The sequence below is a fragment of the Aythya ferina genome, assembly GCF_964211825.1.
Source record: "Aythya ferina genome assembly, contig: HAP1_SCAFFOLD_877, whole genome shotgun sequence".
Taxonomy (NCBI): domain Eukaryota; kingdom Metazoa; phylum Chordata; class Aves; order Anseriformes; family Anatidae; genus Aythya; species Aythya ferina.
In genome coordinates, this window is record NW_028180906.1 from 3130 (window position 1) to 29452 (window position 26323).

Consider the following 26323-nt stretch of genomic DNA (forward strand, 5'->3'; position numbering starts at 1 on the left):
CACGCGGACCCGGAGGGGCAGTACCAGAACCACCTGGACCCCGAAGGGCCGTACCCGCCCTGCGCCGACCCCGACCTGCCCTATCCCGACCGCGACGGTCAATATCCGCCCCTTACGGACCGGGACCTGCCCTACCAGGGCCACCTGGACCGCGACGGGCAGTATGGGGGCCATATGGACCGCGACGGGCAGTACCCAGAGCATCTGGACCGTGACGGGCAATATTTGGAGCACCTGGACCGCGACGGGCAATATGGGGTGCGTACGGACCGGGACCGGCCCTACCCCACGCATTTGGACCGTGAGGGGCCATACGAGGCGTTGACGGACCGGGAGGGACCCTATAGCAGCCGCCTCGAGCACGAGCGACCCTACCAGAGCCGTAAGGAGCGGGACAGACCCTACCAGGGCCGTATGGAGCGGGACGGGCAATACCAGCCCCATATGGACCGGGAGGTGCAGTACCAGCCCCATATGGACCGGGACGGGCAATACCAGCCCCGTACGGACCGGGATGCACCATACCAGCCCCATATGGAACGGGAGGCGCAGTATCAACCTCGTATGGACCGGGACGGGCAATACCAGCCCCATATGGACCGGGACGGGCAATACCAGCCCCATATGGACCGGGAGGCGCAGTACCAGCCCCGTATGGACCGGGAGGCGCAGTACCACGGCTGCTTGGAGCGGGACCTCCAGTACCAGCCCCATATGGAGCGGGACGGGCACTACCAAACCCGTACGGACCGGGAGCTGCCGTACGCCGGCCGTACGGACCGGGACGTCCCCTACGCATCCCATATGGACCGGGACGGGCACTACCAGCCCCGTATGGACCGGGACGTCCCCTACGCCCCCCATATGGACCGGGAGCTGCCCTACCGAGGCCGCGAGGGGCCCTATCAGCCCCGTATGGACCGGGAGGGACCCTTCGCCCCCCCCTGCCCCCGGGAACGCTGCGGAGGGGCCCCCCCCCGCGACTGGGAGCGGGACTGGGGGGGGGCCCTGAGCCGCAGCTCCAGCCCCGGGGGGGGCGGCCACAGCACCAGCGCCAGCACCAGCCCCGCCACCACGCTGCAGCGCAAGTAAGGACCGGTGCCCCCCCCCCCTTTTTATATCGTGACCCCCCCCCCCTTTTATATCGCCCCCCCCCCACCCCGGTATCGCGTGGGAGAGCAGCTGTGGGAGCTGCGGGGGGGGGGAGGGACGCGCGTCACGGCCCCCCCGTGGCTGCCCCGTCTGCCCGGCCTGGCCCCGTGCCCGGTTTTTTGGGGAGGGGGGGGGAATTTTGGGGATGGGGGGGGGGAGCTGCTCTCTGACTCCCCCCCTCTCTCCCCCCCCCAGGTCGGACCGGGACAGCTCGAGGACGGTGAGGTCAGTGCCCCCCCTCCAAAATCCCCCCAAATCCCCCCAAAATCCCTTCCCCCCCCCCTCTTACCCTCCCCCCCGACACCTGGGTTCACCCTGGGGTTGCCCTCCCCCGCCTGGAGGCCTGGGGCTGTTCTTTGGGGGGGGGGTGAATATCGCGATAGAGCTGTTCTATCGCGACGGGACAGGTATTTTGTGACGGAGCTGGTGTGTCACGATGCAGTGGATGCAGTGCAACGGGGCCGGCTTGTCGTGGCGGGGGACGGCATGTCGCGATAGGGCTGGTGTGTCGTGATGGACCCGGTGTGTCGCGATGAGGCCAGCATATTGTGATAGGGCTGGTGTGTCATGATGGACCTAGAGTGTTGTGACGAGACCAGCATATCGCGATAGGGCTGATGTGTCATGATGGACCTAGAGTGTTGTGACAAGGCCAGCATATCGTGATAGGGCTTATGTGTAACGATATGCCTAGTGTCGAGATGAGGCCAGCATACCACAACAGGGCTGACATGTCGCGATAGAGCCCTGCTGTATTACAATGGGGCTGAGCTGCGGCAACACAACCTGCATGTCGCAACAGGGCCGACATATCGTGACGAGACCTCTCGAGTCGCAATAGCACCGACGCGTCGATATCGCAACAGGGCCGACGCGTTGCGACGGGCCCTGGCCTGTCGCGATAGGGCCAGCCGGGCACGCCGCAGCACGCCGTGCCACAGCAGGGCCGACATGTCGCGACGGGCCCATCATGTCGCGACGTGGAGGGGGGGGTGTCGCTGTGGGGGGGGGGGGGGCGCGTTGCCGGGGTGCCGGGCGCACGCGGGGCCGTTGCCAGGCGACGGCGCGGGCGGCGGTGACAGCGATGACAGCGCCGGGGGAGGCGTGACAGCGGGGGGGGGGGGGTGTCGCCATGGCAACCGGAGTGTTCCCCCCCCACCCCCCCCGGGAACTGGGAGCCCCCCCCGGGATGTGCAAGGTTGTGCAAAGCCGTGCAATGGCGTGCAACAGCGTGCAAAGCCGTGCAACACCGTGCATGGTTGTGCAATACCGTGCAAGGTTGTGCAAAGCCTGCAGTGGTGTGCAAGGTTGTGCGAAGCTGTGCAATGGCGTGCAACACCGTGTGTGGTTGTGCAACACCATGCATGGTTGTGCAATGGTGTGCAAAGCCTGCATGGTTGTGCAAAGCCGTGCAATGGCGTGCAACACCGTGCAAGGCCGTGCAACACCGTGCGTGGTTGTGCAATGGTGTGCAACGCCGTGCAAGGTTGTGCGACGTGGTGCAATGTTGTGCAAGCCATACAACAGCGTGCAATGCCGTGCAAGGTTGTGCAATGCCGTGCAAGGTTGTGCAATATGGTGTAAGGTTGTGCAATGCCGTGCAAGGTTGTGCAATGGCGTGCAAGGTTGTGCAACACCGTGCAAGGTTGTGCAATATGGTGCAAGGTTGTGCAATGGTGTGCAACACTATGCAAGGTTGTGCGATGTGGTGCAAGGATGTGCAATAATGTGCAAGGTTGTGCAATATGGTGTAAGGTTGTGCAATGCCGTGCAGGGTAGTGCAATGGTGTGCAACACCATGCAAGGTTGTGCAATGTGGTGCAAGGATATGCAATAACGTGCAAGGTAGTGCAATGGTGTGCAACACTGTGCAAAGTCGTGCAATGGTGTGCAACACCCTGCAAGGTTGTGTGATGTGGCGCTAGGTCGTGCAATGCCGTGCAAGGTAGTGCAATGGTGTGCAACACTATGCAAAGTTGTGCAATGGTGTGCAACACTGTGCAAGGTTGTGCAATGTGTTGCAAGGTTGTGCAACGCCGTGCAAGGTCGTGCAACGTGGTGCAAGGTTGTGCAACGCCGTGCAAGGTTGTGCAACGTGGTGCAAGGTTGTGCAACGGCGTGCAAGGTTGCGCAATGATGTGCAAAACCTTGCAAGGTTGTGCAACACTGTGCAAAGTCGTGCAACGTGGTGCAAGGTTGTGCAACACCGTGCAAGGTTGTACAATGTGGTGCAAGGATGTGCAATGGTGTGCAACACCGTGCAAGGTCGTGCAACACCGTGCAAGGTTGTGCAACACTGTGCAAAGTCGTGCAATGGTGTGCAACACCGTGCAAGGTTGTGCAACGCCGTGCAAGGCTGCGTGACGCTCTGCTGGCCGTGTGTGCCCCCCCCCGTGGGTGCACGTGGGCCTCCTCGTGCCAGGGCCCCCCCCCGCCCCGTCCCGCCCCGTGCAGGACGTCCGTGCGTCCGTCCGGCCTGTGTCCGTGCGTCCGGCCGGGGCGGGGTGGGGGGGGGGGGAAGGAAGGGTGGGGTGGGGTTGGGAGGTGGGGGGGGGGGGGGGCAGGAGTTCGTGGCCCCCCCCCGAGGCAGCATGGAGGGCAAGACGTGAGTGGGGACACCAAGGGGGGGGGGGGGAAGGGGACGCGGGGGGAGGGCACGGACCCACCGGTGACGCCGTGGGGCAGATCCTGCCCCCCCCCCCCTCGATCCGTTGGGATCCACCGGATCCCTCAGCCCCATGGGATCCCCCCCCCTTGTGTGCTCCCCCCCCCGGTGTCCCCTTGTGTCCCCCCCCTTGGTGTCCCCTTGTGCCCTACCCCATGACCCCGAGCCCCCCCCCCCGTGACCCCAACCCCCTCCCCGTGACCTCTGGTGACCCCCCCTGTGTCTTTTCTCTCCCCTTCCCCCCCCCTCCCCCCTTCTATAGGGGACAGTGACCCCCCCCCGTCCTTGTGTCCGTCTGTGCCCCCCCATCCCATGGGTGCTGCCCCCCCGCCCCCCCCCCCCAGGGCCCTATAGGTGCTGTATGGACTCCATAGAGCCCCATGGGGTGCTATAGGGGCAGTAGAGGGGCCGTAAGGGGCTATAGGGGGCCCATAGAGCCCCATGGGGTGCTATAGGGGCAGTAGAGGGGCCGTAAGGGGCTATAGGGGCCCCATGGGGTGCTATAGGGGCAGTAGAGGGGCCATAAGGGGCTATAGGGGCCCCATAGAGCCCCATGGGGTTCTATAGGGGCAGTAGAGGGGCCGTAAGGGGCTATAGGGGCCCCATAGAGCCCCCCAGGGTGGTATAGGACCCTATAGTGCTACATGGGCTGCACAGTATAGGGGCTGTATGGGCGTTGTCACGTGTCTGGGTGCTATAGGGACCGACCCCGAGGGGTTACGTGGACCCAGGGGACCTAGGAGGGGTCCTTAAAGACCCCCAGGGACCTATAGGGGCCATATGGATCGCCACAGACCTTTCAGGACCATATGGATCCCCATAGAGCTATAGGGTCTGTATGGGGCTGCAGCGACCATAAGGACCACAGGGACCTCGAGGGTCCCTCAAAGATCCCTGGGGACCTACAGGGACCATAGGGACCCTTGGGGCTTATAGGGACCCCTTATAGATCCCTGGGGACCTACGGGGGCTGTGTGGACCCCTATAGACCTATAGGAGCTGCATGGATCCCTAAAGACCTATAGGGGCTGTGCGGCTCCTTAGAGATCTATAGGGGCTGTGTGTGTCCCTATAGACCTATAGGGGTTATGTGGTTCCCTATAGACCTATAGGGTCTGTGTGTCCCCCTATAGACCTATAGGGGTTATGTGGTTCCCTATAGATCTATAGGGGTTATGTGGTTCCCTATACATCTATAGGGGCTGTGTGTGTCCCTATAGACCTATAGGGGTTATGTGGTTCCCTATAGACCTATAGGGGTTGTGTGGTCCCCTATAGACCTACGGGGGCTGTGGGGGTCCTTATAGATCTATAAGGGCCATGTGGACCCCTACAGACTTATAGGGTCTGTGTGTCCCCCTATAGACCTATAGGGGATATGTGGTTCCCTATACATCTATAGGGGTTATGTGGTTCCCTATAGATCTATAGGGGTTGTGCGGCTCCTTATAGATCTATAGGGTCTGTGTGTGTCCCTATAGACCTATAGGGGATATGTGGATCCCTATAGATCTATAGGGGCTGTGTGTGTCCCTATAGACCTATAGGGGCCCTATAGGGGCCCTATTGGGACCTCGTGGGTCCCCAGGCACCTATAGGGGCCACCCAAGCGCCCTATAGGACCCCTTACAGCCCCTCAGGACCCTATAGGGGGCCCCTATGGACCCCCCCCCACCATTATTTTTTTTTTTTGGGGGGGGGGGGGAGGAGCTGTTTGGGGGCGGTTGCCATGGCGACGCCTCCTCCGGGCTATTTTTGGGGGGGGGGGGGGCGGTGACGCGGGAGGGGGCGGGGCTCCAGCCGGGGACCCCCCCCACCCCCCCCCCCACCCAGCAACCCGCCGGCCCCGCCCCCGCGTCTCCATGGCGACCGCCACCCCGGGGGGGGGGCGCGGGGGGGGGGGCGGGGGATGCCGGGGGGGGGGGGGGGCGCCCCGCGCATGCGCCCCAGCTCCGTGCGCCCCCCCCCATAACAAGGGACCCCCCCCAAGGGGGGGGGGGCATCGATTTCCACCCCCCCTCAATTTAAACCGGGTTCCCCCCCCCCCCTTTATGCCCCCCCCTTTGTCCCCTCCCCCTTTGTGCCCCCCCTTTGTCCCCCCCCCTTTGTGCCCCCCCCTTTTTCCCCCCTTCTTTTCCCCCCCCATTTTTTTACCCCCTTTTTTTTATACCCCCCCTCGTGCCCCCCCCTTGTGCCCCCCCCCTTGTGCCCCCCCTTTGTGCCCCCCCCCGTTTTTTTTATGCCCCCCCCCCTTATTTTCACGCCCCCCCCCCCCCCTTTGGGGAGCGTCCGGGCACCGCCGCCGGCTCCTCCCCCCCCCCACCCCCCCCCACCCCCCCTTTGCCGCCAGCCCCGGGCCGGGTGCGGCGGGAGGAGATCGGGGACCCCCCCCTTAAAAAAAATACCCCCCCCCAAAAAAAATAAAATCCCCCCCCCCCAAAAAAAAATAATCCCCAATGTGGTGCCTGCAATGCACCGCCGACCGGCGGCGGGGGCCGCTCCGGCAGCGCCTGCTGCACGGGTGAGTCGGGGCCCCCCCGCGGCCCCCCCCTCCCAAATCCTCACGACCCCCCCCCCCACATCCTCACGACCCCCCCCCTAAATCCCTAAGACCTCCCCCAAATCCTTAAGACCCCCCCTAAATCCTTAAACCCTCCCCAATCCCTTAACCCCCCCCCCCAAATCCCCGCGGCCCCCCCTAAATCCTCACGACCCCCCCCCCACATCCTCACGACCCCCCCCCAATTCCTTAAACCCCCCCCCAATTCCTTAAGACCCCCCCTAAAGCCTTTAACCCCCCCCTAAAGCCTTAAACCCTCCCCAATCCCTTAACCCCCCCCCCAAATCCCCACGGCCCCCCCTAAATCCTCACGACCCCCCCCCACATCCTCACGACCCCCCCCCTAAATCCTTAACCCCCCCCCAATTCCTTAAGACCCCCCCTAAAGCCTTTAACCCCCCCCCTAAAGCCTTAAACCCTCCCCAATCCCTTAACCCCCCCCCCAAATCCCCGCGGCCCCCCCCCCCCACATCCCCACGACCCCCCCCAAATCCTCACGACCCCCCCCCAAATCCCTAAGACCCCCCCCACATCCCCACGACCCCCCCCTAAATTCCCACGACCCCCCCCACATCCTCACGACCCCCCCCCAAATTCTCACGACCCCCCCCAATCCCTTAAGACCCCCCCAATCTCCCCCCCCTCATTCCCCCACCCCCCCCCGCTTTATTTGCCCCCCCCCCCCCAATTTCCCCTTTCTCCCCCAGTTTCTCCTCCCCCCCCCCAAATTTTTCTCCGGGGGGGGCCTGGCTTGTTCCCCCCCCCCCATCCTTGCACGTCTGGGCCTGAGGGGGAATGAATGGGGTTGGGGGGGGGCTGGAGAGGGGGGGGGGTTGTGGCCGTGACCCCCCCCCGTGTCAGTGACCCCCCCCCATGTCTGTGACCCCCCCCATGTCTGTGACCCCCCCCATGGCCGTGACCCCCCCCCATGTCTATGACCCCCCCCTCGTGTCTGTGACCCCCCCCCTTTTTTCTGTGACCCCCCCCTGTGTCTGTGACCCCCCCCATGTCTGTGACCCCCCCCTCGTGTCAGTGACCCCCCCCCATGTCTATGACCCCCCCCCATGTCTATGACCCCCCCCATGCCTGTGCCCCCCCCCCAATTTCTGTGACCCCCCCCCCATGTCTATGACCCCCCCTCGTGTCAGTGACCCCCCCCTCGTGTCTATGACCCCCCCCTCGTGTCTGTGACCCCCCCCATGTCAGTGACCCCCCCCGTGTCTATGACCCCCCCCCGTGTCAGTGACCCCCCCCTCGTGTCTATGACCCCCCCCCATGTCTGTGACCCCCCCCCACGTCTGTGACCCCCCCTCGTGTCCGTGACCCCCCCCCATGTCTATGAACCCCCCTCGTGTCTGTGACCCCCCCCCTCATGTCTATGACCCCCCCCCGTGTCTATGACCCCCCCCCATGTCAGTGACCCCCCCCATGTCTATGACCCCCCCCATGGCTGTGACCCCCCCTCGTGTCAGTGACCCCCCCCCTCGTGTCTGTGACCCCCCCCATGTCTGTGACCCCCCCTCGTGTCTGTGACCCCCCCCCCGTGTCTGTGACCCCCCCCCCATGTCTGTGGCCCCCCCCATGTCAGTGACCCCCCCCGTGTCTATGACCCCCCCTCGTGTCAGTGACCCCCCCCTCGTGTCAGTGACCCCCCCCCCGTGTCTGTTCCCCCCCCCATGTCTATGACCCCCCCCCGTGTCTGCGACCCCCCCTCGTGTCAGTGACCCCCCCTCGTGTCTATGACCCCCCCCATGTCTGTGACCCCCCCCATGGCCGTGACCCCCCCCATGTCTATGACCCCCCCCTCGTGTCTGTGACCCCCCCCCATGTCTATGCCCCCCCCCTCGTGTCTGTGACCACCCCCCTTTTTTCTGTGACCCCCCCCTGTGTCTGTGACCCCCCCTCGTGTCTGTGACCCCCCGCTCGTGTCTGTGACCCCCCCCATGGCCGTGACCCCCCCCCATGTCTATGACCCCCCCCTCGTGTCTGTGACCCCCCCCCTTGTGTCTGTGACCCCCCCCCTTGTGTCTATGACCCCCCCCCCATGTCAGTGACCCCCCCCCCGTGTCTGTGACCCCCCCTCGTGTCTATGCCCCCCCCCTCGTGTCTGTGACCCCCCCTCATGTCTATGACACCCCCCATGTCTGTGACCCCCCCCATGCCTGTGCCCCCCCCCCAATTTCTGTGACCCCCCCCCCATGTCTGTGCCCCCCCCCCAAGTCACCTTAGGCCTGACGTGGGGTCATTTTAGGGGGGGCTCCCCGGGGAAATTCAGGTTGTGGGGGGGGTGTCAGGGATATTTGGGGGGGGGGGGGGACACACAATTTGGGGGGGGGGTCCCTGCGAGGGGGGGTGACCCCAGGATGTCCCCGCAGCGTGGACGGCGAAGCTCCGGGCAGCGAGGGCGGGGGGCAGCTCCCCGACAGCCCCGGGCGCCCCCCCCCGTATCGGGGTCTTCCCCAACCGGCCCCCCAAGGAGCAATTGGGGGGGCCGGGGGGGGGGGTCCCGGCCCCGGGGGGGGGTCCCCGGCTTTGGCTTGGTCCCGGCTGCCCCCCCAGCCCGCCAGCGTGGCCCTGCGCAAGCAGGAGGAGGAGGAGGAGAGCAAGAGGCCGAAGGCTCTGAGCGACAGCTACGAGCTCTCCACCGACCTGCAGGACAAGAAGGTAGCGGGATTGGGGTGGGGGGCGACCCCAAATCCCACCGGGGGGGTCATCAGGCACCTGGGGGGGTCACCGGGCCCATATGGTGGTCGCTGTTCCCGTATGGTGGTCGCTGACCCCATATTATGGTCCCCAGTCCCATATTATGATCCCTGTCCCCATATGGTGGTCCCCAGACCCATATGGTGGTGCCCGACCCTATATGGTGGTCCCTGACCCCATATGGTGGTCCCCAGCCCCATATGGTGGTCCCCAGCCCCATATTGTGGTCCCTGTCCCCATATGGTGGTCTCCAACCCTATATGGTGGTCCCCATCCCTATATGGTGGTCCCTGACCCCATATGGTGGTCCCCAGCCCCATATGGTGGTCCCCAACCCCGTATTATGGTCCCCAGCCCCATATGGTGGTCCCTGACCCCATATTGCGGTCACTGTCCCCATACGGTGGTCCCTGTCCCCATATGGTGGTCCCCAGCCCCATGTGGTGGTCCCCAATTCTATATTATGGTCCCCAGCCCCATATGGTGGTCCCCGACCCTATATGGTGGTCACTGTCCCCAAATCCCACCGGGGGGGTCATCGGGTCCCTGGGGGGGTCACTGGGCCCATATGGTGGTCGCTGTCCCCATATGGTGGTCGCTGTCCCCATAATATGGTCCCCAGTCCCATAATATGGTCCCCGTCCCTATATGGTGGTCCCTGACCCCATATGGTGGTCCCCAGCCCCATATGGTGGTCCCTGTCCCCATATTGTGGTCCCCAGACCCGTATGGTGGTCCCTGACCCCATATGGTGGTCCCCAGACCCGTATGGTGGTCCCCGTCCCTATATGGTGGTTACTGTCCTCATATGGTGGTCACAGTCCCCAGATCCCACCGGGGGGGTCACCGGGTCCCTGGGGGGGTCACCGGGCCCATATGGTGGTCCCCGACCCCATATTATGGTCCCCAGTCCCATATTATGATCCCTGTCCCCATATGGTGGTCTCCAACCCTATATGGTGGTCCCTGTCCCCATATGGTGGTCGCTGTCCCCATATGGTCCTCAGCCCCATATGGTGGTCTCCGTCCCCATATGATGCCCCCCAGCCCCATGTGGTGGTCGCTGTCCCCATATTATGGTCCCCAGTCCCATATTATGATCCCTGTCCCCATATGGTGGTCTCCAACCCCATATGGTGGTCCCCAGCCCCATATGGTGGTACCCGACCCCATATGGTGGTCACTGTCCCCATATGGTGGTCCCCAGTCCCATATTATGATCCCTGTCCCCGTATGGTGGTCGCTGTCCCCATACGGTGGTCCCCGACCCCATATGGTGGTTCTTGGGTTCCTGTCCCCATATGATGCCCCCCAGCCCCATATTATGGTCCCCGACCCCATATGGGTGTTGCTGTCCCCATATGATGCCCCCCAGCCCCATATGGTGGTCCCCAACCCCATATGGTGGTCACTGTCCCTATATGGTGGTCCCTGACCCCATATGGTAGTCCTAAGCCCCATATGGTGGTCCCCAACCCCGTATTATGGTCCCCAGCCCCATATGGTGGTCCCTGACCCCATATGGTGGTCCCCGACCCCATATGGTGGTTGCTGTCCCCATATGGTGGTCCCCAGACCCGTATGGTGGTCCCCGACCCCATATGGTGGTCCCCAGCCCCATATTATGGTCCCCAACCCCATATTGCGGTCCCTGTCCCCATACGGTGGTCCCTGTCCCCATATGGTGGTCCCTGTCCCCATATGGTGGTCCCCAGTCCCATGTGGTGGTCCCCAGTCCCATATTATGATCCCTGTCCCCATATGGTGGTCCCCAGCCCCAACCACAACCCCATATCCCCTTCCACGACCCCATCTCCCCTTCCACGACCCCATCTCCCCTTCCACGACCCCATCTCCCCTTCCACGACCCCATATCCCCTTCCACAACCCCATATCCTCTTCCATGACCCCATACCGCCTTCCACAACTCCATATCCCCAACCACCACCCCATACCCCCTCCATGATCCCATATCCCCAACTATGACCCCATACCCCCTTCCATGACCCCATATCCCCCTCCATGACCCCACATCCCCAACCATCACCCCATCTCCCCTTCCACAATCCCATCTCCCCTTCCACAATCCCATATCCCCTTCCATGACCCCATATCCCCCTCCATGATCCTATACCTCCTTCCATGACCCTATATCCCCAACCATGACCCCATACCCCTTCCACCACCCCATACCCCCTTCCACCACCCCACCACCCCTTCCACTCCCCCCCCACCCCCTCCACACACCACCACCCCACCCCCCCAACCCCCCCCAACCCCTATAACCCCCCCAACCCCTCTTCCCCCAAAAAACCCCATAACCCCCCCAAAAAAAACCCATATCCCCCCCAAAAAAACCATATCCCCAACCACGACCCCATTTCCCCATATCCCCAACCATGACCCCATATCCCCCCCCATGATCCTATACCTCCTTCCACCACCCCATATCCCCAACCACCACCCCATACCCCCTTCCATGACCCCATACCCCCTTCCACCACCCCATATCCCCTTCCATGACTCCATATCCCCAACCACGACCCCATGTCCCCAACCACCACCCCATATACCCAACCATGCCCCCATACCCCCTTCCACGACCCCATATCCCCTTCCACAACCCCATCTCCCCAACCACCACCCCATATCCCCAACCACGACCCTACCCACGACCCTACGTCCCCTTCCACAATCCCATATCCCCTTCCATGACCCCATATCCCCCTCCATGATCCTATACCTCCTTCCATGACCCTATATCCCCACCACCACCCCATACCCCCTTCCACCACCCCATACCCCCCTCCATGACCCCATACCCCCCTCCACAACCCCATATCCCCTTCTACTCCCCCACACCCCTTCCACTCCCCACCCCCCCTCCACACCCCACCACCCCCATTCCCCCCCAACCCCTATAACCCCCCCCAACCCCCCCCAACCCCCCTTCCCCAAAAAAAACCCATAACCCCCAAAAACCCCATAACCCCCCCAAAAAAAAACCATACCCCCCCAAAAAAAACCCATATCCCCAACCACGACCCCATTTCCCCATATCCCCAACCATGACCCCATATCCACCTCCATGACCCCATATCCACCTCCATGACCCCATACCCCCTTCCACGACCCCATATCCCCTTCCACCACCCCATATCCCCAACCACCACCCCATTTCCCCATATCCCCAACCACGACCCCATATCCACCTCCATGACCCCATACCCCCTTCCATTCCCCCATACCCCCTTCCACAACCCCATACCCCCTTCCATGACCCCATATCCCCCTCCATGATCCTATACCTTCTTCCACAACCCCATCTCCCCTTCCACAATCCCATCTCCCCTTCCACGACCCCATACCCCCTTCTATGACCTCATATCCCCCTCCATGATCCTATACCTCCTTCCATGACCCTATATCCCCAACCATGATCCCATACCCCCCTCCACTCCCCCATACCCCCTTCCACAACCCCATCTCCCCTTCCACCCCATATCCCCAACTATGATCCCATACCCCCTTCCACGACCCCATACCCCCTTCCACAACCCCATACCCCCTTCCACCACCCCATACCCCCCTCCATGACCCCATATCCCCTTCCACAACCCCATATCCCCTTCCACAACCCCATACCCCCCCCACCCCATATCCCCAACCATGACCCCATTTCCCCATACCCCCCTCCACTCCCCCATACCCCCTTCCATGACCCCATGTCCCCTTCCACTCCCCCATACCCCCTTCCACAACCCCATACCCCCTTCCACGACCCCATATCCCCTTCCATGACCCCATACCCCCTTCCATGACCCCATACCCCCTTCCACGACCCCATATCCCCTTCCACAACCCCATATCCCCAACCACCACCCCATACCCCCTTCCATGACCCCATACCCCCTTCCACAACCCCATATCCACCTCCATGACCCCATACCCCCTTCCACGACCCCATACCCCCCTCCACTCCCCCACACCCCCTCCACTCCCCACACCCCCTCCACACCCCACCACCCCCATTCCCCCCCAACCCCTATAACCCCCCCCAACCCCCCCCAACCCCCCTTCCCCAAAAAAACCCCATAACCCCCAAAAACCCCATAACCCCCCCAAAAAAAAACCATACCCCCCCAAAAAAAACCCATATCCCCAACCACGACCCCATTTCCCCATATCCCCAACCATGACCCCATATCCCCTTCCATGACCCCATACCCCCTTCCACCACCCCATACCCCCCTCCATGACCCCATATCCCCCTCCACAACCCCATGTCCCCTTCCATGACCCCATATCCCCAACCACGACCCCATTTCCCCATATCCCCAACCATGACCCCATACCCCCTTCCATGACCCCATATCCCCCTCCATGATCCTATACCTCCTTCCATGACCCTATATCCCCAACCATGATCCCATACCCCCTTCCACAGTCCCATCTCCCCTTCCACGACCCCATACCCCCCTCCACGACCCCATACCCCCTTCCACAACCCCATACCCCCTTCCACGACTGCATACCCCCTTCCACGACCCCATATCCCCTTCCACCACCCCATCTCCCCTTCCACAATCCCATCTCCCCTTCCACAACCCCATACCCCCCTCCATGACCCCATACCCCCCTCCATGACCCCATACCCCCCTCCATGACCCCATATCCCCAACCACAACCCCATATCCCCTTCCACCACCCCATACCCCCTTCCACGACCCCATACCCCCTTCCATGACCCATACCCCCTTCCACTCCCCCATACCCCCTCCACAACCCCATATCCCCTTCCATGACCCCATATCCCCTTCCACCACCCCATACCCCCCTCCATGACCCCATACCCCCCTTCCATGACCCCATGTCCCCTTCTACTCCCCCATATCCCCTTCCACAACCCCATATCCCCAACCACCACCCCATACCCCCCCCACCCCATATCCCCAACCATGACCCCATTTCCCCATACCCCCCTCCACTCCCCCACACCCCCTCCACTCCCCACCCCCCCTCCACACCCCACCCCCCCCATTCCCCCCCAACCCCCATAACCCCCCCCAACCCCCAAAACCCCCATAACCCCCCCAAAAAAACCCCATAACCCCCATTTCCCCCCCCCAGGTGGAGATGCTGGAGCGCAAGTACGGGGGCTACTTCCGCACGCGCCGCGCCGCCCGCACCATCCAGGCCGCCTTCCGCCGCTACCGCATGGCCCAAAAATTCGAGCGGCTTCGCAGCGAGGGGGGGCGCGCCCGGCGCTTGGCCCTCCCCGGCCTTCGCCTCCAATTCTCCTTCGAGGAATACGACCGCGGCCCCCCCGCCCTCGCCGGCCCCCCCGGCCCCCCGCCGCCCCCACCCCCTTATTTCCAAGGGAAACCCGCCTCGCTGGACGAGGGGGTGTTGGGGGGGCCGAGGCGGGCGCCCCGTTACGGGGGGTCTTGTAGGGCCGGGTTGGATTTAGGGGGGGGCCCCCCCGACAGCGGGGGGGTTGTTGGGGGGGGTGGTGGAAGCCCCCCGCCACGGCAGCTTTCGGCCTCGGCTGATTTCGGCCCCGGGGGGGCGGACCTGGAGGAGGCGTTCGCGCAGCAGGTGGGGGGCGTGGGGGGGTCACGGGGGGCGTGGGGGGGTCATGGGGGGGTCGTGGGGGTTATAGGGATATGGGGGACATAGGGGGTCATAGGGACATGGGGGGGTCATGGGGGCGTGGGGGGGTCATGGGGGCGTGGGGGGGTCACGGGGGCATGGGGGGGTCATGAGGGAATGGGGGGGTCATGGGGGTCATAGGGACATGGGGGGGTCATGGGGGCATGGGGGGGTCATAGGGACATGGGGGGGTCATGGGGGTCATAGGGATATGGGGGTTATGGGGTCATGGGGGGTTATAGGGTCATGGTGGCTATGGGGGTCATAGGGACATGGGGGGGGTCATGGGGGCTGTGGGGGGGTCATGGGGGGCATGGGGGGCATGGGGGGGTCATGGGGGTTATAGGGATATGGGGGTTATAGGGGTCATAAGGTCATGGGGGGTTTATAGGGGGTCATAGGGACATGGGGGGGGCATGGGGGCATGGGGGGGTCATGGGGGTCATAGGGACATGGGGGGGTCATGGGGGGGTCATGGGGACATGGGGGGGTCATGAGGGTTATAGGGATATGGGGGTTATGGGGTCATGGGGGGTTATAGGGCCGTGGGGGGGTTATAGGGCCATGGGGGTGCTTGGGGTCATGGGGGTCATGGGGGGGTCATGGGGACTTGGGGGCCACCTGGGGGGGGTCACAGGGCCACCAGAGTTCATGGGGGGGGTCAATGGGGGTCTTAGGGTCATGGGGTGACTTTGGGGGGGGGCACAGGGCCCTGAGGGTCATGGGGGTCACAGGTGACATTTTGGGGGGGGTTCCCGGGGGTCCCAACGGGGGTGCTGACGCTGTGGGGGGGGGCTCCATCCCCGCAGGTGAAGTCCTTGGCCGCCTCCATCGATGAGGCGCTGGGGGGGGGCCGGGGGGGCCCCCCGGGGGCTCCGGCCCCCCCCGCGGCCGACAGCGCTGCCACTTCTGCCAGCGACGTCACCCTCTACCTGGACGAGGGGCTCCCCGGCTCCCCCCGCTCCCCCGAACGCCCCCCCAGCCCCGAGCCCCCCCCGGAAAGCGGGGGGGGTCCCCCGCCCCCCCCAGCCCCACCTCCACCTCCCCCATCCTCTAACCCCCCGGGGTCATCCGAACGCTGGGTGGGGGGGGGCCCTGAGGAACCCCCCCGCCGTGGACCCCCTTGTTTAGAGTGCCGGGGCCGGGCTGGCGCTGGGGGGGGGCACGGAGGGGGGGGGGGGCACCCCCCTTTGCTGACCGTGGAGCCCCCCAGCGACAGCTCGGCCGACCTCAGCGACCGCTCCGACCGCGGCTCCGTCAACCGGGGGGGTCCCTACGAGCCCGAAGGCTCCGGGGGGGGCACCTTGCCCCGCTCCGGACCCCCCCACCGCTGCTTTCACCCCGAAGCCCCCCCAGTTGCTCCCCCGGCCGCTCCCCCCCCGCCGCCCCCCCCGCCCCCCCCAGCTCCCGAGGAGGGCTCGGAGGGGGACAACGAGAGTTTGGGGAGCAGCTCCAACTCCAACGAGACCCTCAACTGCTCCTCGGGTTCCTCGTCCCATGACAGCTTACGGCGGCCCCCCCCGCCGCCCCCCCCGCCCCCCGCAGCCCCCCCGCAGCCCCCCGGTCCTTCGGGCCCCCCCGGCAAAGCCACGTACCAGCGGGAGCCGCGGCAGAGCTGGGACTCGCCGGCGCTCAACAACGACGTGGTGCAGCGGCGCCAGTACCGCATCGGCCTCAACCTCTTCAACAAGTGAGGGGGGGGGCGCTGGGAAATTATGGGGGGGGTCTCGGGGGGGGTTGGCGGCCCCATGTTGGAGTTGGGTGGGCTCCGGTAGCCCCGTAGGGGGGTTACGTGGCGTTCTCGGTGGTTCTAAGGGGGATAGGGTGGTGTTTTTGGTGGTTGTATGGTGAAGGGGGTGATGTTCTAGGTGGTCCTACAGAAGGGCACGGTGGTGTTCTAGGTGGCCCTGTGTTAAAGATGAGGTCGTGTTCTTGGTGGCCCTACAGCAGGGATGAAATGTTGGTGGTGGTCTTTTAATGAAGACAAAGTGATGTTCTAGGTGACCCTATAGAAGGACATGGTGGCGTTCTAGGTGACTCTATAGCAAAGAAATAATGACGTTCTAGATGGCCCAATATTAAAGAAATCATGATGTTCTTGGTGGCCCTACAGCAGGGATGAAATGTTGGTGGTGGTCTTTTAATGAAGACAAGATGATGTTCTAGGTGACCCTAGAAACGGACATGGTGGCGTTCTAGGTGACTCTATAGCAAAGAAATAATGGCGTTCTAGATGGCCCAATATTAAAGAAGTAATGATGTTCTTGGTGGCCCTACAGCAGGGATGAAATGTTGATGGTGGTCTTTTAATGAAGACAAAGTGATGTTCTAGGTGACCCTATAGAAGGACATGTCGGTGTTCTAGGTGACTCTATAGTAAAGAAATAATGACGTTCTAGATGGCCCAATATTAAAGAAATCATGATGTTCTTGGTGGCCCTACAGCAGGGATGAAATGTTGGTGGTGGTCTTTTAATGAAGACAAGGTGATGTTCTAGGTGACCCTATAGAAGGATGTGTTGGTGTTCTAGGTGACTCTATAGTAAAGACATAATGACGTTCTAGATGGCCCAATATTAAAGACGTGGTTTTGTTCTTTGTGACCCCACAGCAGGATCACGGTGGTGTTTTTTGTGACTCTGTTGTGAAGATGAGGTGATGTTCTAGGTGGTCCTACAGAAGGTCATGGTGGTGTTCTAGGTGGCCCTATAGCAAGGACAGAGCGTTGTTCTAGATGGTTCTCTAGTAAAGACACAGTGATGTTCTAGATAGTGATATAGAAGGACATGGTGATGTTCTAGATGATGCAACGGAAGGACATGGTGATGTTCTAGATGGTGCAACGGAAGGACTTGGTCATGTTCTAGGTGCTCCTATAGGGAAGATGGGTTGCCATCCTCCAGCCAACACAAAGTGACGTTTTTGGTGGCACCATAGCCATGGCAAAGTGAGGTCTAGGTGACCCTACAGCCAGGACAAGGTGACAATCTAGGTGGCCCTGTGGCCAGGAGAAGGTGACGTTCTAGGTGACCCAATAGCCAGAAGTCAATGTTCCAGGTGATCTTGCCAGGACAAAGTGACGCTCCAGAGGGCACGGCGTCACCCCAAGCGTCCCTAGGGTGGGTGCGGGTGGCTCAGGAACCCCACAGCAGTGGGGGGTGACCCCACACCCGCCTCCTGCACAGGAAGCCGGAGAAGGGGATCCAGTACCTGATCGAGAGGGGCTTCCTCTCCGACACCCCGGTGGGGGTCGCCCACTTCATCCTGGAGAGGAAAGGGCTCAGCCGGCAGATGATCGGCGAGTTCCTCGGCAATCGCCAGAAGCAGTTCAACCGTGACGTCCTCGAGTAAGCGGGGAACATTCCGGAACGTGGGGGGCATGGCAGGACCAGGGGTGTCCTCAGGACCGAGGTCACCTCCGGGCCGTGGGGTTCTCCTGCAGCTGTGTGGTGGACGAGATGGATTTCTCCGGGATGGAGCTGGACGAGGCCCTGCGCAAGTTCCAGTCCCACATCCGGGTGCAGGGGGAGGCCCAGAAGGTCGAGCGCTTGATCGAGGCCTTCAGGTGAGGGACGATGGGGTGACGTTCTAGGTGACCCTATGGATCAAGAGGGGGATCTTAGGGGTGGTGGTCCTCATGGGGACAAGTGATGTTCTAGGTGACCCTATGGATCAAGAGGGGGATCTTAGGGGAGGTGGCCCTCATGGGGACAGGTGATGTTCTAGGTGACCCTATGGATCAAGAGGGGAATCCTAGGGGTGGTGGCCCATGTTCCATGGGGTGACGTTCTAGGTGACCCTATGGATCAAGAGGGAGATCTTAGGGGTGGTGGCCCATGTTTCATGGGGTGATGTTCTAGATGATCCTACAGATCAACAGGCAGATGTTAGGGGTGGCGGCCTTCATGGGACTGGGTGATGTTCTAGGTGACCCTACGGACCAAGTCGGGGAGACATCAGGGTTAGTGCTCTGCATGCAATGGGGAGACGTTCTAGGTGACCCTATAGACCGGGAAGACTTTAGAAGTGGTACCTCCCCCACACAAGGGGGCCTGGACCGTGCTGGGACCGTTGTGGGGTGCAGGAACCCCCTGGCCCAGGCTGTCCCGGCCACGTGGGGGTGGCCGTGGGGCACCCTGACCCCATGGGCCGTGGGGATTGTCCGCCCCGCAGCCAGCGCTACTGCGTGTGTAACGCGCCCCTGCTGCGCCAGTTCCGCAACCCGGACACCATCTTCATCCTGGCCTTCGCCATCATCCTCCTCAACACTGACATGTACAGCCCCAGCGTCAAGGCCGAGCGCAAGATGAAGCTGGAGGACTTCATCAAGAACCTCCGAGGTGAGGACCGTGGTCCCGCCCCTCCCCGCCCCTCCCCTGCTTGGGACCGCGGGTTCTAGAGCCGGGGGCCGGGTGTCGCGCAGGGGTGGACAACGGGGAGGACATCCCCCGGGACATGCTGGTGGGCATCTACCAGCGCATCCAGAGCCGGGAGCTGCGTACCAACGACGACCACGTCTCCCAGGTCCAGGCCGTCGAGCGCATGATCGTCGGCAAGAAGCCGGTGGGTCCGCCCGAGGGATGGGACGGGTTCTAGGTGACACAAGGGGGGGGGATGTTCTAGGTGACACAAGGGGGGGATGTTCAAGTGGACTGTATGGAGGGAGCTATGTGTGACGTTCTAGGTGTTCTGGGGCAGGGGGAAGCATTCTAGGTGACCCTACGGGGGATGTTCTAGGTGACCCTATGGGCGATGTTCTAGGTGACCCTATGGGTGACGTTCTAGGTGATCCTATAGGGAATGCTCTACATGATCAATGAGGAACGTTCTAGGTGTCCCTATGGGGGATGTTCTAGGTGACTGTATGGGGGATGTTCTAGGTGACCCTACGGGGGATGTTCCAGGTGATCCTATGGGCGATGTTCTAGGTGACCCTATGGGTGACGTTCTAGGTGATCCTATAGGGAATGCTCTACATGCTCAATGAGGAACGTTCTAGGTGCCCCTACCCGGATGTTCTAGGTGACCCTATGGGAGATGTTCTAGGTGACTGTATGGGGGATGTTCTAGGTGACTAAAGGGAGATGCTGTAGGTCACCCTATGGGTGACGTTCTAGGTGATCCTATAGGGAATGCTCTACATGCTCAATGAGGAACGTTCTAGATGCCCCTACCTGGATGTTCTAGGTGACCCTATGAGACTGCTCTAGGTGACCCTATGGGGAAGTGACCCCATGGATGGGACAGACCAATGGCAAGGACGCCGCCATCATCAAGGGGCGGGCCCAGGAAGCCTGTGGGTGTGTCCTGCCGAGGCCCCGCCCCCAACACTGACCCCGCCCCCCCGCCCCCCAGGTGCTGTCCCTACCCCACCGGCGCCTGGTGTGCTGCTGCCAGCTCTACGAGGTCCCCGACCCCAACCGGCCTCAGCGCCTGGGGCTGCACCAGCGCGAGGTCTTCCTCTTCAACGACCTGCTGGTGGTGAGCTGAGGGCCCCGGAGAGCCGGGGGTGTCCCTGGGGTGGGGTGGGGGGACGGGGACACCCATGGGGTGACCCAGCCGCTCGGGTTCCCGGTGACCCGGTGGTGCCCCGGCAGGTGACGAAGATCTTCCAGAAGAAGAAGATCCTGGTGACCTACAGCTTCCGCCAGAGCTTCCCCCTCGTTGAGATGCACATGCAGCTCTTCCAGAATGCCTGTGAGCCCCACGGCGCCCCACGGGACGGTTCCTTGCCCCACAGCACCCCCACGGGACGGTTCCCTGCCCCACGGGATGCCCCCCCTGCACGTGAATCCCATGGGGTCCGCCATTGGAAGTCCCTCAGTCCTATAGGGTTCACTGTGGGATGTCCAATGGTGTCCCCAATAGGATGTCCAATGGTGTCCCCAGTAGGATGTCCAATGGTGTTCCCAATAGGATGATCCTCTGCCCCATGGGACGCCCCATAATGTCCCCAGTAGGATGATCCTCTGCCCTATGGTGTCCCCCATGGGGTGTCCAATGGTGTCCCCAATAGGATGATCCTCTGCCCTATAGGATGCCCAATGGCGTCCCTAATAGGATGATCCTCTGCCCCCTGGTGTCCCCCATGGGGTGTCCAATGGTGTCCCCAATAGGATGATCCTCTGCCCTATGGGACACCCAATAGTGTCCCTAATAGGATGGTCCTCTGCCTTATGGGATGTCCCATGGTGTCCCCAATAGGATGTCCAATGGTGTCCCCAATAGGATGTCCCATGGTGTCCCCAATAGGATGGTCCTCTGCCTTATGGGATGTCCCATGGTGTCCCCAATGGGATGTCCCATGGTGTCCCCAATGGGATGTCCCACGAGACGTTCCCCTGCCCCACAACATTTCCCACAGGACATCCCATCCCCTGCCCCCAGTGCCCCCTGACCCCGTACCCTCTGCCCCCGTGCCCCCTGACCCCGTGCCCTCTGCCCCCGTGCCCTTTGACCCCAGATTACCAGTTTGGGATCAAGCTGCTGTCGGCGGCGCCGGGCGGGGAGCGGAAGGTGCTGATCGTCTTCAACGCGCCGAGCCCCCAGGACCGGCTGCGCTTCGCCAGCGACCTGCGCGAGTCCGTGGCGGAGGTGCAGGAGATGGAGAAGTACCGCGTGGAGGGTGAGCAGGCACTGGGAGCGCTGGGAGGGGCACTGGGAGTGCTGGGATGGGCACTGGGAGCACTGGGAGGGGCACTGGGAGCGCTGGGAGGGGCACTGGGAGTGCTGGGATGGGCACTGGGAGCGCTGGGAGGGGCACTGGGAGTGCTGGGATGGGCACTGGGAGCACTGGGATGAGCACTGGGAGTGCTGAGAGTGGCACTGGGAGCACTGGGAGCACTGGGAGGGGCACTGGGAGCAGTGGGAATGGCACTGGGAGCAGTGGGAGGGGCACTGGGAGTGCTGGGATAGGCACTGGGAGCACTGGGAATGGCACTGGGAACACTGGGATGGGCACTGGGAGCACTGGGAAAGGCACTGGGAGTGCTGGGATGGGCACTGGGAGCAGTGGGATGGGCACTGGGAGCACTGGGATGCTCTGGGAGCACTGGGAGGTACCGGGGGGCACTGGGAGGTACTGGGGGGGCACTGGGACGCTCTGGGGGCACTGGGAGGTACTGGGGGGCACTGGGATGTACTGGGGGGCACTGGGATGTACTGGGGGGCACTGGGAGGTACCGGGGGCACTGGGAGGTACTGGGGGGCACTGGGACATACTGGGAGGGCACTGGGGTGACCGGTGCCGCCCCCCCCAAGCCGAACTGGAGAAGCAGAAGGGGGTGTCGGGGGCGCGGGGCGGGGGCCCCCCCCGGGAGGCGCTGAACGGGCTGAGCCGCAGCAGCCTGGAGGAAGCCTTCGGGCCGGGCGAGGGGCTGAAACGCAGCGCCCTGAGCAGCTCCCTGCGGGACCTCTCCGACGGGGGTGAGCCGGGGGGGTCACCTGGGGGGGGTTTGGGGTGAGCTGGGGGGGGTTTGGGGTCAGCTGGAGGGGGTTTGGGGTCACCTAGGGGGGGTTTGGGGTCAGCTGGGGGGGTTTGGGGTCACCTAGGGGGGGTTTGGGGTCATCTAAGGAGGGTTTGGGGTCACCTGGGGGGGGTTTGGGGTAAGCTGGGGGGGGTTTGGGGTCAGCTGGGGGGGTTTGGGGTCAGCTGGAGGGGGTTTGGGGTCAGCTGGGGGGGTTTGGGGTCAGCTGGGGGGGCTTGGGGTCACCTAGGGGGGGTTTGGGGTCATCTAAGGAGGGTTTGGGGTCACCTGGGGGGGGTTTGGGGTAAGCTGGGGGGGGTTTGGGGTCAGCTGGGGGGGTTTGGGGTCAGCTGGAGGGGGTTTGGGGTCAGCTGGGGGGGTTTGGGGTCAGCTGGGGGGGCTTGGGGTTGCCTAGGGGGGGTTTGGGGTTGCCTGGGGGGGGTTGGGGTCATCTAAGGGGGGTTTGGGGTCACCTAGAGAGGGATGGGGACTCCTGGAGGGGCATTTGGGGGTGATTTGGGGTCCTGGGGGGGGTTTGGGGTCATCTAAGGGGGGTTTGGGGTCAGCTGGGGGGGTTTGGGGTTGCCTAGGGGGGGTTTGGGGTCACCTGGGGGGGGTTTGGGGTCATCTAGAGGGGGATGGGGACTCCTGGAGGGGCATTTGGGGGTGATTTGGGGTCCTGGGGGGGGGTTGGGGTCATCTAAGGGGGGTTTGGGGTCAGCTGGGGGGGGTTGGGGGTCAGCTGGGGGGGGTTTGGGGTCAGCTGGGGGATTTGGGGTCATCTAAGGGGGGTTTGGGGTCACCTGTGGGGGCATTTGGGGTCCATTGGGGGTGATTTGGGGTCCCTGGGGGAAGATTTGGGGTCCTTGGGGGGCATTTGGGGTCCCTGGGGGGAGATTTGGGGTCCCTGGGGGGGTTTGGGGTCAGCTGGGGGGGTTTGGGGTCACCTAAGGGGGGTTTGGGGTCATCTAGAGGGGGATGGGGACTCCTGAAGGGGTATTTGGGGGTGATTTGGGGTCCCGGGGGGGGGGGTTGGGGTCACCTAAGGGGGGTTTGGGGTCAGCTGGGGGGGGTTTGGGGTTAGCTGGGGGGGTTTGGGGTTGCCTAGGGGGGTGTTGGGGTCATCTAGAGGGGGTTGGGGTCACCTAGAGAGGGATGGGGTCACCTGTGGGGGTATTTGGGGTCCCTTGGGGGTGATTTGTGGTCCCTGGGGGGCATTTGGGGTCACCTGGGGGGGTTTGGGGTCAGCTGGGGGGGGTTTGGGGTCACCTGGTAGGGATTTGGGGTCATCTAGAGGGGTTTGGGGTCACCTAGAGAGGTATGGGGACTCCTGGAGGGGCATTTGGGGGTGATTTGGGGTCCCTGGGGGGCATTTGGGGTCACCTAAGGGGGGTTTGGGGTCACCTAGAGAGGGATGGGGACTCCTGAAGGGGTATTTGGGGGTGATTTGGGGTCCCGGGGGGGGGTTTGGGGTCACCTAAGGGGGGTTTGGGGTCAGCTGGGGGGGTTTGGGGTCATCTAAGGGGGGTTTGGGGTCAGCTGGGGGATTTGGGGTCATCTAAGGGGGGTTTGGGGTCACCTGTGGGGGCATTTGGGGTCCATTGGGGGTGATTTGGGGTCCCTGGGGGGCATTTGGGGTCCCCAGGGGGAGATTTGAGGTCCTTGGGGGGCATTTGGGGTCCCTCTGGGGGGTTGGGGACCCCTGGGGGGGCATTTGGGGGTGATTTGGGGTCCCTAGGGGGCATTTGGGGTCCCTGGGGGGCATTTGGGGCCCCCTGGGGGGGGCACAATGAGGTCCCGGGGGTCTCTCGGAGGCTTTGGGGGCTCCCCGTGGGGAGGGGTCCCTGATGGGAGGGGGGGGCACACCGTGAGACCCCCCCCCCCAAAAAAAAAGCCCCCCCTCATTTTGTGTCCCCCCCCCCAGGGAAGCGGGGCCGGCGCAACAGCGTGGGGTCCCTGGACAGCACCATCGAGGTGAGGGGGGGAGGCCACGCCCCTTTAAGCCACGCCCCCTTTCACACCACGCCCCTTTAAGCCACGCCCCCCATCCCCCCCATCCCAGTGGTCTGGTCCCCGGGTCTTAAGGAAAGGGGGCGTGGCTTGCAGAGAAGGGGCGGGGCTTCTTCCTTACCCGGGAGCAGAGGGGCGTGGCCATCTATGGAAAGGGGCGTGGCTTGTGGATAAGGGGCGGGGCTACCCGGGAGGGGGTGTCTGCTTAGTAGAAGGGGGCGTGGCTTATGGAGGAGGGGCGGGGCTTCTTCCTTATCTGGAAGGGGGCTTGCTGTAGGGGGCGTGGCCACCTAGTAGAAGGGGGCGTGGCTCGTGGAGAAGAGGCGTGGCTTCTTATTTGGAATCCAGAAGGGGTTGCTGGAGGGGGCGTGGCCACCTAGAGGGAGGGGGCGTGGCTTGCGCAAAAACCCACCCGGGGAGGGGGGCGGAGACTGGGTAGCAGTGGGCGTGGCTTCCCCCTATTACCACGTGACCCACAGTGGGCGGGGCAGCCAGGGGTTGCATGAATGGAGAGGGAGAGGGAGGGGGCGGCGCGTGGGAAAAGAGGGCGTGGCCTCGCGCTGACCCCGCCCCTTTCCCCCGTAGGGCTCCATCATCAGCAGCCCCAGGCCGCAAGCCCGGGGGGGGCCTCCGGGGGGCCTCTTGGGGGGGGGGGCGGCTCGGAGGGTTACAAACCCCCCCCCGGCCCGTCTCCAACTCCTCCTCCTTCCTGGGCTCCCTTTTCGGCAGCCGCCGAGGAAAAGGCCCCCCCGGGCCCCCCCCCCCCCCCCCACTCCCACCCTCACCCCCCCCACTCCCACCCTCACCCCCCCCCCAACAAGGTCCGGCGGGGTGGGGGTGGGGGGGGGGCCCGACTTCGGCCTCAGCCTCCTCTTCCTCGGCCTCCTCCTCCCACCACCACCACCACCACCACCCCCCCCCCGGGCCCCCCCCCGGCCCCGAAGCCCCCTCCAAACTCAAGCCCTGCACGCCCAATATTGCCACGGGGCAGCCGGGGGGGGTGGAGGGGGGGCGGCGCGGGGGGGGGGGAGGAGCGGTGGGGGGGGGTCCCGGCCCCCCCCCCACCGCCCCCCCCTTACCCCCAGCAGCCCCCCCCTCCCGCCCGCCCCGCTCCCCCCCCTCCGCTCCCCGCTATCGCCGCCGGCGCCCCCCCCGCTTCCACGGCGGCCCCCAACCCCCCCTCTCCGCCCCCCCGTGCAGCACGGCCCCCCCGGGGGGGGTTTCCCCCCCCCCCACCCCCATTACACCTTGCACCGACCCGGCAAACGCGGGGGGGCCCCCCCGGGCCCCCCCCGGCAGCCCCTTTCCCCTTTACCCCTTTACAGCCCCGCGCCCCCCCACCACGCTTTGCCCCATCCTTACCCCCCCGGCCCCCCCCCCCCCGCACCACCACCCCCCCCCGCCCCCCGCCCCGGCCGCCGCCAAACATTCGTTTTTGGGGGTGGGGGGGGGGGGGGGGCGCGTTACGAGGGGGGGGCGGCGGAGGAGGAGAGGAGGGAGTGGGGGGGGTGGGGGTGGGGGTGGGGGTGGGGGGGGGAGCGGCCCCCCCACCCCACCACCACCACCACCACCACCACCACCATCACCCCCCCCCCCACTCCCCATCCCCCCCCACCCCTCGTACCCCCCTTGCCCCCCCCCTCGCCCCACACCCCCCTCAGCCCCCACTCCCCCGCCGGCCCCACCTCCCCCCTGGCTCAGCCCGGCCAGGGCCCCCCCAAAGCGAAAGGGGGGAACCGCATCAGCACCGTGGTGTGACCCCCCCCCCCCAAAAAAAGGACGGGCACCGCTCGTGGCAGCGATGGACGGCTGGAAACGGGAGGGGGGGGGGATTTTTTTGGGCCCCCCCCCCTCTTCTCAAAGCCCCCATATCACTCCAAAGCCCCCCCTCATTCAAAATCCCCCCCCTCATTCAAAAGCCCCCCCCCTCATTCAAAATCCCCCCCCTCATTCAAAATCCCCCCCCCATTCAAAATCCCCCCCCCATTCAAAATCCCCCCCCCTCATTCCAAAGGCCCCCCCCATCCCAAAGCCCCCCCCATCCAAATCCCCCTCTCATTATAAAGCCCCCCCCATCCCAAAGACCCCCCTTTTCAAACACCCCCCCCCCCTTTT

The 26323-nt window shown here is 63.9% G+C and overlaps 1 protein-coding gene across 1 annotated transcript; it reads left to right on the plus strand.

The window, feature by feature from the left end:
- Nucleotides 1–25966, plus strand: LOC311429379 (IQ motif and SEC7 domain-containing protein 1-like; the record flags this gene model as incomplete). The annotated part of the gene is given in 18 exon segments (XM_084540463.1): nucleotides 1–1088; nucleotides 1348–1377; nucleotides 8753–9041; nucleotides 14211–14678; nucleotides 15542–16422; nucleotides 17918–18079; nucleotides 18175–18297; nucleotides 18906–19072; nucleotides 19156–19295; nucleotides 20088–20213; nucleotides 20330–20429; nucleotides 21196–21357; nucleotides 21993–22157; nucleotides 24123–24172; nucleotides 24794–24839; nucleotides 24842–24882; nucleotides 24885–25039; nucleotides 25870–25966. Coding segments are annotated over 18 exon segments (4116 nt in total). The 5' UTR covers nucleotides 1–174.
- Nucleotides 25967–26323: the final 357 nt, after the last annotated feature.